The sequence below is a fragment of the Biomphalaria glabrata genome, chromosome 18 (assembly GCF_947242115.1).
Source record: "Biomphalaria glabrata chromosome 18, xgBioGlab47.1, whole genome shotgun sequence".
Classification (NCBI taxonomy): domain Eukaryota; kingdom Metazoa; phylum Mollusca; class Gastropoda; family Planorbidae; genus Biomphalaria; species Biomphalaria glabrata.
The window spans coordinates 24,445,657-24,458,582 of record NC_074728.1 but is presented as its reverse complement, the minus strand read 5'-3'; the positions used below and the strand labels follow the sequence as shown (position 1 = coordinate 24,458,582).

The 12,926-nt window shown below is 33.0% G+C and overlaps 1 protein-coding gene across 9 annotated transcripts in view; it reads left to right on the top strand.

Annotated features, from left to right (window-relative positions):
• The window catches only part of LOC106067462 (uncharacterized), a 59,154-nt gene extending 46,254 nt beyond the window's left edge, over nucleotides 1–12,900 (top strand). For all 9 annotated transcript variants that reach the window (XM_056017790.1, XM_056017789.1, XM_056017791.1 and 6 more), the window contains 9 exons: nucleotides 3,818–3,915; nucleotides 4,145–4,250; nucleotides 4,744–4,893; nucleotides 8,062–8,080; nucleotides 8,244–8,309; nucleotides 8,487–8,612; nucleotides 9,695–9,768; nucleotides 10,593–10,713; nucleotides 10,845–12,900. In XM_056017790.1, coding sequence (XP_055873765.1) covers nucleotides 3,836–3,915; nucleotides 4,145–4,250; nucleotides 4,744–4,893; nucleotides 8,062–8,080; nucleotides 8,244–8,309; nucleotides 8,487–8,612; nucleotides 9,695–9,768; nucleotides 10,593–10,713; nucleotides 10,845–10,978 — 876 coding nt within the window. In that variant the 5' untranslated portion in view covers nucleotides 3,818–3,835 and the 3' untranslated portion in view covers nucleotides 10,979–12,900. The remainder of the gene's footprint in view (nucleotides 1–3,817; nucleotides 3,916–4,144; nucleotides 4,251–4,743; nucleotides 4,894–8,061; nucleotides 8,081–8,243; nucleotides 8,310–8,486; nucleotides 8,613–9,694; nucleotides 9,769–10,592; nucleotides 10,714–10,844) is intronic.
• Nucleotides 12,901–12,926: the final 26 nt, after the last annotated feature.

Genomic DNA, 12,926 nt, shown 5'->3' with positions numbered 1-12,926 from the left:
AGCATCTTTCATCATTACAAGATCTACTATAAGATCTAGCTGCATGGGTGGACGGTTATTTCCTAAGTTGCTTTAACGATTTTTTTAGAAATTAGTTTATATAGACTTATCGTAATTTATGTGTAAAATCTAGTTTGACTTTCGTAGTTTGTTTTTTTCGAATTCTTTTCTATATTAATTACGTCTTTTAAAAAAATCAGGCTTCAGACTTTCTCGTGTCTTGTAACCTGGGCGTCTAGTGATGTTACGCGATAGAACAGAAACAATTAAACTTTTATGTCGAGCTAGATTCAGGGAAATTTTAAAAATTCCTTTCGTTTATGAAATAGCAGTAAAAAACAAAATACCAATTCTAACTGGTCTTTCTTTCGATTGTTAGGATTTTCTAAGAAATTTATGTTTTGGTTAGCCTTATGCTTCATGGTTGACAATTTTTTTTTCACGATATAAACCATTTCATTCTCCTCGGGAAGTGGTGAGTTGACGGGTGGTGATGTTTATGCATGTCCACTAGTCTCGTCTACGTTTATGCTAAACTTCTGAGGCGAATTAGGCTATCTTTGATTGTAAATGAGGTTTATTCGTTTCCATGTTACTTTCAGTAACTTTGTGTTGTTTCACTGGAAATTTATCTCTGCAGGTTTATCCTGCAAGTTTACTTCTGAAAGTGTATCTCTGCAAGTGTATCTCTGCAAGTTTACCTCTTAAAGTGTATTTCTACTATTTATCTCTGAAAGTTTATCTCTGCAAGTTTACCTCTGACATGTTTACCTCTGAAAGTATATCTCTGCAAGTTGACCTCTGAAAGTGTATCTCTGCAAGTTTACCTCTGAGAGTGTATCTCTGTATGTTTACCTCTGAAAGTGTATCTCTGCAAGTTAAACTCTGAAAGTGTATCTCTACAATTTACCTCTGAAAGTGTATCTCTGCAAGTTTACCCCTGAAAGTGTATCTCTGCAAGTTTACCTCTGAAAGTGTATCTCTGCAAGTTTACCCCTGAAAGTGTCTCTCTGCAAGTTTACCTCTGACAGTGTATCTCTGCAAGTTTACCTCTCAAAGTGTATCTCTACAAGTTTACCTCTCAAAGTGTATCTCTGCATGTTTACTTCTGAAAGTATATCTCTGCAAGTTTACCTCTCAAAGTGTATCTCTGCATGTTTACCTCTGAAAGTATATCTCTGCAAGTTTACCTCTGAAAGTGTATCTCTGCAAGTTTACTCTGACAGTGTATCTCTGCAAGTTTACCTCTGACAGTGTATCTCTGCAAGTTTACCTCTGAGAGTGTATCTCTGCAAGTTTATCTCTTAAAGTGTATCTCTACAAGTTTATCTCTGAAAGTGTATCTCTGCAAATTTACCTCTGAGAGTGTATCTCTGCAAGTTTATCTCTTAAAGTGTATCTCTACAAGTTTATCTCTTAAAGTGTATCTCTACAAGTTTATCTCTAAAAGTGTATCTCTGCAAATTTACCTCTGAGAGTGTATCTCTGCAAGTTTACCTCTGAAAGTATATCTCTGCAAGTTTACCTCTGGCAGTGTATCTCTGCAAGTTTACCTCTGAGAGTGTATCTCTGCAAGTTTACCTCTGAAAGTGTATCTCTACAAGTTTACCTCTGAAAGTGTATCTCTACAAGTTTACCTCTGAAAGTGTATCTCTACAAGTTTACCTCTGAGTGTGTATCTCAACAAGTGTATCTCTGCATGTTTAACTCTTCAAGTTTATCTCTGCTAGTGTATCTCTGCTAGTTTATCTCTGAAAGTGTATCTCTACAAGTTTACCTCTGAAAGTATATCTCTGCAAGTTGACCTCTGAAAGTGTATCTCTACAAGTTTACCTCTGAAAGTGTATCTCTGCTAGTGTATCTCTGCTAGTGTATCTCTGCTAGTGAATCTCTGCTAGTTTATCTCTGCTAGTGTATCTTTACAAGTTAAACTTTGCAAGTTTAACTCTGCAAGTTTATCTCTGCAAGTTTACATCTGTAAGTGTATCCTGAAAGTTTACCTATAAAAGTGTATCCTGCAAGTTTAACTCTGAAAGTGTATCTCTGCAAGTTTACCTTTGTCAGTGTATCTCTGCAAGTTTACCTCTGAAAGTGTATCTCTACAAGTTTACCTCTGAAAGTGTATCTCTACAAGTTTACCTCTGAAAGTGTATCTCTACAAGTTTACCTCTGAAAGTGTATCTCTACAAGTTTACCTCTGAAAGTGTATCTCTACAAGTTTATCTCTGAAAGTGTATCTCTACAAGTTTACCTCTGAATGTGTATCTCTACAAGTTTACCTCTGAAAGTATATCTTGAAAGTTTACATTTAACACTGTATCTCTGCAAGTTTACCTCTGAAAGTGTATCTCTGCAAGTTTACCTCTGAAAGTGTATCTCTACAAGTTTACCTCTGAAAGTGTATCTCTACAAGTTTACCTCTGAATGTGTATCTCTACAAGTGTGTCTCTGCAAGTTTACCTCTGAAATTGTATCTCTGCAAGTTTAACTCTTCAAGTTTATCTCTGCTAGTGTATCTCTGCAAGTTTAACTCTGCAAGTTTATCTCTGGTGTGTATCTTTGCAAGTATAACTTTGCAAGTTTGACTCTGCAAGCTGAACTCTGCTAGTGTATCTCTGCAAGTTTATCTCTGCTGTGTATCTTTGCAAGTTTGACTCTGCAAGGTGAACTCTGCTAGTGTATCTCTGCAAGTATAACTTTGCAAGTTTGACTCTGCAAGCTGAACTCCGCTAGTGTATCTCTGCAAGTATAACTTTGCAAGTTTGACTCTGCAAGCTGAACTCTGCTAGTGTATCTCTGCAAGTATAACTTTACAAGTTTGACTCTGCAAGCTGAACTCTGCTAGTGTATCTCTGCAAGTTTATCTCTGCTGTGTATCTTTGCAAGTTTGACTCTGCAAGGCGAACTCTGCTAGTGTATCTCTGCAAGTATAACTTTGCAAGTTTGACTCTGCAAGGTGAACTCTGCTAGTGTATCTCTGCAAGTATAACTTTGCAAGTTTGACTCTGCAAGCTGAACTCCGCTAGTGTATCTCTGCAAGTATAACTTTGCAAGTTTGACTCTGCAAGGTGAACTCTGCTAGTGTATCTCTGCAAGTATAACTTTGCAAGTTTGACTCTGCAAGCTGAACTCCGCTAGTGTATCTCTGCAAGTATAACTTTGCAAGTTTGACTCTGCAAGCTGAACTCTGCTAGTGTATCTCTGCAAGTATAACTTTACAAGTTTGACTCTGCAAGCTGAACTCTGCTAGTGTATCTCTGCAAGTTTATCTCTGCTGTGTATCTTTGCAAGTTTGACTCTGCAAGGTGAACTCTGCTAGTGTATCTCTGCAAGTATAACTTTGCAAGTTTGACTCTGCAAGGTGAACTCTGCTAGTGTATCTCTGCAAGTATAACTTTGCAAGTTTGACTCTGCAAGCTGAACTCCGCTAGTGTATCTCTGCAAGTATAACTTTGCAAGTTTGACTCTGCAAGCTGAACTCTGCTAGTGTATCTCTGCAAGTATAACTTTGCAAGTTTGACTCTGCAAGCTGAACTCCGCTAGTGTATCTCTGCAAGTATAACTTTGCAAGTTTGACTCTGCAAGCTGAACTCTGCTAGTGTATCTCTGCAAGTATAACTTTGCAAGTTTGACTCTGCAAGCTGAACTCTGCTAGTGTATCTCTGCAAGTATAACTTTGCAAGTTTGACTCTGCAAGCTGAACTCTGCTAGTGTATCTCTGCAAGTGTGCTTCGTTTTTTGCTCTTGTTCATTTCGGTATTTATTAAAGAAATATTTAGAACCAGATTTTTACTTTTCAACTATTTTGAAATTACAGAGCACTCCCTGAAACACAATGAAAAATGGAAACGTCACTTTCATTCAAATTAACGACGATGATCGAAAGTCGAAGCAACAAAGAAATGAAACTAAAAGGTCAGGGAAAAAAAATTATGTATCTTTCTTTTTTATTAATAACAATTCATATGCACAAACAAATATACATGTTCGACTACATTTAAAAAACGGTATTCTGGTTTTTCTTTCGAGTGAATGTATATTGAAACTGTCTTTTGTCAAGTTGATATTTAACTATATTTAGATAAACAATTTAAAATGACATCATTTTCTGTATGTATGAAATATGTCTTTGTTTTCTTCTCAGAACTCATTGTCTACTAGATCTAGGTCTTCATATTTTTGCCGTTGTAATATCCCTGGCAGCACTGATTATCATCCTAGTTTTATCCTTTACAAAGCAGAATTCTGGGGTAAATATAATAGGCCTACACATGTTTATTGAACATTATACAAAAGCGTATATAACAAAATTGGTTTTCATTGACATAGGAGATAAAACAAACAAAGCTGAATCATTATGATCATTATGCATAGATTTAAAAGATGGTATGCACACGAATAACAATTAGTCTAATTTAAAGAAAATAACCCACACTTTTCATGGTTTAATCGAAAACATTTTTGAGCACTCAATTCGATTGTATTAAAATTCATTAATGAATGTATATATATACTCTATCTATCTATCTATCTATCTATCTATCTATCTATCTATCTATCTATCTATCTATCTATCTATCTATCTATCTATCTATCTATCTATATCTATATATGTCTACCTATCTATCTATCAATCTATCTATCTATCTATCAATCTATCTATCTAACTATCTATCTATCTATCTAATCTTTGTTCTCTCTCTATATATATATACATATATATATTTTTTTTTTTTCTTAAAGAATCAGCTGATGGCAGCAGGAAACGAAAACATGCCGTGTATAAAATGTCTCAATAGTACGATAAACCTACAAGATGTTGAGCTAGTGGACAGCCAAAGACTTCGTTGCTGTCCTCTAACAAGTGCTGAACTTTATCTTAAATTAACAATGGTAAGGCTATTTTACAATAAAGACACATTTAGGTCTGCATCAAGTTGGTTTTGGGCAGATTAGTTCACAATGGGATCAGAGGTTCTCAATCTTTTTTTTTTGTTTTGAAGACCACTTTAGAAATCTACTGATTTTATTCAATCTTTTGATCATGTCCCATTAGTTTTGAGACAGCTAAGCATTTATCTTATCTTTTCTTTACATAATACAGACGTTACTTCAAAAAATAAGATGATTAGTCCTACACATTGTGCATCTAGTCATGCATGTTAACCAATGACTTAAATTCTGCCAAGTCACTGGTTTTCTTGGCTGGCTCAGGCAATCCATTCCATGCTCTAATAGTACTTGGGAAGAAGGAGCATTTGTACAATTTTTTTCCTAGCATATGGAATTGGGAGTGTGCCTTCATCTTTGTGTCTTTCTGAGTATTTTATTATATTTTGCTTTTGTATTTGAAGATTATGGTTCAGTGTTTTATTTATAATTGCTACTTTACTTTTGAGTCTTCTTTCCTGCAGGCTTTCTAACTTTAGTGATTTTACTAAAGGTGTTACTCTAGTCAAATGTGAATATTCATTAGTTATGAATCTCACTGCTCAATTTTGTGTCTGTTCCAGTTTCTTAATGTTTTCTTGAGTTGAGGGGTCCCAAACAGAGGATACACATTCTATTACTAAAGCAAACATTCTAAACAAATACTTTGCATCAGCATTCTCAGCCCCAGGAGACAAAGACATATTACTGAATTTGAACCAAGTAGACAACATAGAAGATATAGTAGTACAAGAAAATGGAATTCAAAAACTATTAGCCAACACCAAACCAAATAAAGCTTCTGGACCTGATGGTATTCCAGCTAGATTACTCAAAGAACTAAGTAATGAGCTAGCCCCAGTGTTCAAAATACTCTTTCAGGCTTCACTTAACCAGGGCAGAGTACCAAAGGACTGGAAAGAAGCTAATGTCACCCCCCTATTTAAAAAAGGAGAAAAATCTGACCCAGGGAACTACAGACCAGTATCAATTACCAGCATCACATGTAAAATCCTAGAACACATAATATGTAGCAACATCATAAACCACTTAGACAAACATAATGTCCTCACACCATACCAACATGGCTTTAGGAAATATAGATCATGTGAAACACAACTAATAGGACTAATTGATGATTTTTCAAAAGGTTTAGATAATAGTGAACAAATAGATGCTATCTTACTAGATTTTTCTAAGGCTTTTGACAAAGTTCACCACCATAGTTTGCTTAAAAAATTAAAATATTTCGGCATTAATGGTCCACTGCATCAGTGGATTAAAGACTTTCTGATAGGGAGAGAACAAACTGTAATAATAAATGGCTCTGGGTGGAAAGACATGCTCCAATTTGATTCCCATTTCTGTAATTCATCTAATTCTCCTTGTAAAATTTCTGTATCTTGTGTTGTTTTTTATTGCTCTATACATTATTCAATCGTCTGCAAATAATCTGACTTTTATTACTGAATTAATGCAATTTGGTAAATCATTAATGTAAATTAAAAATAGTAGTCGAACTAAGACTGTTCCTTGATGTACACCTGAGTTTAGTGTTATTTGTGTTGATTTAGAGCCTTTTATTATTACAGTTTGTTCTTTCCCTATTAGAAAATCCTTAAAACACTGATTCAATGGACCATCAATGCCAAAATATTTTAATTTTTTAAGCAAACTATGGTGATGAACATTGTCAAAAGCCTTGGAAAAATGTAGCATCTATTTGCTCAATATTATCTAAACCTTTTGAAAAATCATCAATTAGTCCCATTAGTTGTGTTTCACATGATCTATACTTCTTAAGCCATGTTGGTATGGGGTGAGGACATTATGTTTATCTAAGTGGTTTATGATGTTGCTACATATTATGTGGTCTTCTTGGTTTAAATTAAGTAATATGTAATTGTTTCCTGGGGCTGAGAATGCTGATGCAAAGTATTTATTTATGATGTTAGCTTTAGTTTCATTATGTGTTAAGTTTCTTTTTTTAATGGCGCTATCCCTTTTGTTACCATTTTCTTAGACTTAATGTATGACCGTAGGTTTTCCTCAGATTGTTTATGTATTCACTCTGCAGCTGTCTGCTTACTTTTTGGGTTAGGTGTTTAATTTTAATAGACTTTTTATGAACTCTTTCTGTCTTAGTTTCTTTAAATTTTCTTTATAGGTTTTCCTTTTGTTTACAAAGCTTCTTTAATCTATTATTAAACCAGAATTTATTTATTTTGTTTGATGAGTATTTAGTTGGTATATGATTTTCTTTAATGTTTTTAAGATAGTTTTTAATAAAATTACGAGGTCATCAACTGGTTGGTTAATGTCTTTTTCTGATCAGAATATTTGTTGAAAGTTTAATGCAACTTGGTGTAGTTGTGTTAGGTTACATTTGTTCCAGAGTATAATTTTTCTTTTCGGTTTTATGTTGGCTACTGCTTTCATCTGACTGTGTGTTTTAACAGGGATAATATCATAATCAACTACTTATCCAGGTCTCTTAGTTAAGAAGAGATCTAATGTGTTGCTTAATCTGGTTAGTTTTTTAATGATTTGATCTAAACTTAAGTTGTGTAGATCCATGTTTTACAATCATACTTTTAACTCCTCAATGAAATTGATGAAATTTTGGATGATGCTAAAAGTGTCTAGACTCCTGGCTTTCCTGTCTTTCAACCATGTGGTGATGACCTAGTAAATACAAAATGTTGATATTCATTTCTTTGTTTATACTAAAGATACCATGTTTTCATCTTTCATTCCTAAGCTATGTCTTTGCATAATTACCTGCAACTTACTTTAAATCTGAAATTATTATGTAACAAGAGTTCACTATTACTTCCTGATCTTTTCATAGTGTCCTGCATGACGTGTTCTCTTAAGTTGTTACCCAAGTTAGCCCTTCTTGAAGGTACTAAATTAGTATCATTATTTTTCATAAAGAGATTTGGAAATATTTAAATATTGTGGATTCTAATTTTTAATATCAGAAAACAAATATGAAGTATTGAATACACTACTGTTAATTATTTCAATTCCTACATTTCCCTTCTTCATTGTATTCATAGATTTTTTTTTCCTCATTTGTTATTGTTATTTATTTTAACTTTAAAAGTTTGTATTTATTTCTTTTTTCAGAATCAATCAAAGAAACAAGGTAAAGAAAGTTATTTTGCTGCTATAGTCTTAGTAAAAAACGTAAATGAAAAGCTGTTATAAATAAATGACATATTGGTTTATTAACAGTCTACCTGTGTACAGCTTAAAGCTTATTATTATTATTTTAGTTTTGTAATCAACATTTTCAATATGTTACACAGTGAAACTTGAGCCACATCTTCCCACTCCAGTCAGTGTCCACAAATATTTACTTAGCTCGAATAAAGGTGAACACTTTTTTTTTTTGTGAGCTTAGAATTGATATTAATTACCATGTACTTAAGGAAATAGCTTAAGCTCTTACATTGTACAAATAATTTAAGGTTTAAACAGCTATTTTTTTTTTTTATTCTACATATTCTCATATACTAAAATAGTTTTTTCTTTTTTTCTTTGGTTTTCAGCCATGAACTTTAGTAATGTAGACCACGTGACAGTGCAGCTAAATACCTCATCCAATGAGAAAAATTCTAACAACCATGCCAGAGGTGTTAACATAAAACATGATGCAATCGAAATCTTGCACTCAGGTAACATTATTTTTGTCATGAAAAAACATCTTAGTACCTGAGGCTATTTTTTATTCAGGAGATAACCAGGGCAGAATTTTTTGGAGGCACCTACCCTGGTCAACCTTAAATATTAATAAAAAGAATAAAATTAATAAATATAAAAATATGTCAAATTAGGAACTAAAGATATAGGAGTACTAGGAACTTAAGATATAGGAATACTAGGAACTTAAGATATAGGAGTACTAGGAACTTAAGATATAGGAATACTAGGAACTAAAGATATAGGAATATTAGGAACTAAAGATATAGGAATACTAGGAACTTAAGATATAGGAATACTTGGAACTTAAGATATAGGAATACTAGGAACTAAAGATATAGGAATACTAGGAACTTAAGATATAGGAATACTAGGAACTTAAGATATAGGAGTACTAGGAACTTAAGATATAGGAATACTAGGAACTTAAGATATAGGAGTACTAGGAACTTAAGATATAGGAGTACTAGGAACTTAAGATATAGGAATACTAGGAACTAAAGATATAGGAATACTAGGAACTTAAGATATAGGAATACTAGGAACTAAAGATATAGGAATACTAGGAACTTAAGATATAGGAGTACTAGGAACTTAAGATATAGGAATACTAGGAACTAAAGATATAGGAATACTAGGAACTTAAGATAAAGGAGTACTAGGAACTTAAGATATAGGAATACTAGGAACTTAAGATATAGGAGTACTAGGAACTTAAGATATAGGAATACTAGGAACTAAAGATATAGGAATATTAGGAACTAAAGATATAGGAATATTAGGAACTAAAGATATAGGAATACTAGGAACTAAAGATATAGGAATACTAGGAACTAAAGATATAGGAATACTAGGAACTAAAGATATAGGAATACTAGGAACTTAAGATATGGGAATACTTGTGTGCTTGTAAATTTAATCTTATTGCCCTTTTTATAATTTTCTAAAAATGGGATTTAATTGTTATTGAATGTTGATTTGGTTATTTTCTCTATTCAAAATGTAAGATTACTTTTTAACTGGAAAAGATATTAATTTACATTTTTATTATCCACAGGTCACTATTATATCTACAGCAGTCTCTTTTATTTACCAAACACAAATGTATCATCAGAGCACTTTCCTTATCAGGTAATGATCCAGTCGTTTGTTATAACATCGATGTGGGTGAAGTAAAAGAGACCGCTTTCCATAAGCTAAAACTTTGAAATATTCAAACACATTAAAATTAATATACAATTCTTTTTTCCATCTTGTTTTCGGTGATCAGAAACATAAGTACTCAATCAAATGGAATTATAAGTTCTTAATCAAATGGAAACATAAGTTCTCAATCAAATGGAAACATAAGTTTTCAAGCAAATGGAGACAATAAGTTTTCAATCAAATGGAAATATGTTTTCAAAACTGGAAACATAATTTTTTATTCAAATGGAAATAAAACTTTCAATCAAATGGAAAACATAAGTTTTCAATCAAATGGAAACATAAGTTTTCAATCAAATGGAAATATAAGTTTTTTTAACAAATGAAAATATATAATTAGGGTCGGAAGTGTTTTCTAGTTTCAAAGAAAACCAAATAACAACGAGTAGAGAAAAAAAAAAGGATTTTAAAGCAAAAGCAATAGTCATTGTTAATGGAAATGACAATATGCATGACAGATTGTTTGTAAAACAACTGATTTACAATGTGTAGAGACTCTTGTTATATTATATGCTCAGGTGTATTGTTTCAGTGTGTCAAAAGTGATTTAGATTTAGTTTAATTTTAAGTTTTAGTGAATAAAAAAAGTTGTATGCTTTATCTTGTCTTATTTTACTTTTTTTTTTATTGAATATATGTAGTGCAGAATATTTTTTTTTGACATCTGTAGCAGACACTATTAGAAGCTTAAAATCATAATATTTCTGTTCGGCTTATGTGGATTATAATGATAGAATTTTTATTTCCAGACATGGTTCCACTATGTCTACAGAACAAGGCCTAACAGTCCAGCAATGTCCAGTGTAATATTAAGGACTGTGTTTACCTGTCTGCCTAATTTTTCTCAAAGTAAAGACAGTGTCCATACAGGTAAGTTCATTTTTCAATGCCCAGCCTATTATAATGTTCATTTTATAGTAATTATAATAATAATTCTATAATTGCTATTTCGAATGTTAATTTAGGACCACCAGTATACCTCGCTTTTTTTTGTTTTTCAGGTGGAATATTTCATTTGCGAGCTGGTGATCTTATTCAAGTGTGTCTGTCTGGGCAGGGCATTATGGGTAGGGACATTGTTCAGGATTCCTCGTTTCTTGGTCTGTTTATGTTGTCAAGTGATCCAAGTGTATGAAAGCATTAGTGATTACTTTTGCGTTTTATACACCCTTTGAGAGTAAATGCTACAGAAAAAATGCTGGGTATCAAGATACCAGGAAAAGAAGAAAAGGGAGTTTGTATTTTTACCAGCCAAAACTCTGGAACTCCTCAATACTGGGGAGAGACGAAAGTGGAGCTGGTTTGGTCATGACTCACTGTTAAAAAGTCATCCTTCAGGACACAGTGTGAAGAGCACGAAATAAGGGGTCGTCCCAAGAAAAAGCTGGCTGGACAGCATGACACAATAGAATTGCCTGGAAGGGCCTCTCTCTTGATATCCTGCCAAGAACAGCCGCTGACCAGAAAATGTGGAGACATTTGGTTACCTGAACTGTCACAGCACCACTAAGACAAAACGTCAAGCACAGGTGATGATGATAAATTGATGTTTCCTTCACTAATTTCAATTTCGTCAAAAATATGCTGGCATCACACACTTTGGAGCTAAACTACAAAATGTTATCTTATTGATGTCAGCCATTTTTAATGGAGAAGGAACAAGTCTTGAAAGGTGCCTGGCAATCACAGAAACAAGACCTTTAAAAATGTTGACTACATGCTAATATTTGCTAGATCCTAAATCAGAAAAGCTACCTGACCTGAATCTGACCCTCCTGAAAAAATGTGGATTATAAGAAGATCGGCACTTTTATGTCAATTTTTGCACAACACTTTTATGCTGTTGGAGATTTTCATAAATGGTGGAAACACTATAAATAGCAGGTTTTTCAGTGTATCCTGTATACAGAGTAATGGGATTGTTCACAATACATTTTTTTTCTTCAGTAGCTTTTGTTTAGTTGGCAACATTTCAATTTAGTCTCCTTGACCTTGTTTAGTTCATGATGAAAATCTCCTTATGATACGCTGTCGTCTGATCCAATTCCATCTAGCAGTTTGCATAAGAGGGATAGTCTAAAGAAGTTTCTGTAGCTGTAAACATATTTGTGGCAGATATTTTTTATTTTTTTTACTGCATTGCACCCTGGGGACCTACATTGCCGCAACTAGTTGTCTTTTTTTTAGTCAAACTTTCTTGTTTTTTCTTTTTAATGTTAAATGTCAAAGCTAATTAATTAAAGTCATTATTCTAGTATTGCACACCAAGGCGGATCTACATTACTGATTTTATCGTTAGCTCGACAAAAATCCTAGTATTCTTAAATCTTTGAAATTGTTAAGAATCAATTTGGTGCTTATTGGAATAGACTTTCATTTTAATTAGTAAAAATAGGAGAGTCAGCGTTTTCATTGCATTGTTCAAAAACAAATGCATTTGCAAATTGCAATTTTGTATTCTGTCACTTTTGGAGTGGTTGAAACTTGAAAACATTGAAACTTGAAAACATTGAAACTTGAAAACATTGAAACTTGAAAACATTGAAACTTGAAAACATTGAAATTTAAAAGCATTGAAACTTGATAAGGGAAAAGCCAGTTGGTCGTTATGCTAGTCACATGACATCCTCGTCAACCCTTGGTCTTAAACACAGATGGCATTTGCATCATCTGCGCATTAACTCGCAAATGGTGTACTTTACTTTTGCTATAACTTCGCCAAAGGGACTGGTTGATTGTGTAGATTTGGGCTGCAAAACTGTGAAACCTAACTTGTAAAGTTACATATATATCATTCAAGGTTGTTGGTTGGGTTTAACCTGGTGTTTGGGTTTAACCTGGTGTTTGTAAGAAAGGTGAAAAGGAATGACTATTCCTTCCTTAAACTGTGATATTTGATCTAGTCGTGTACATTATTGAAATGATTGTGAGTATAGTTATATACTTAAACTATTTTTTAAACATGCATAATACACTATATACTGTCTTCAATAACAATCTTTATTTATGTATTGATTTAAATGTATTATTTTATGGTATTAAAAACTTGCATCGAAAGATTTTTTTGTCAATCGATCCATATG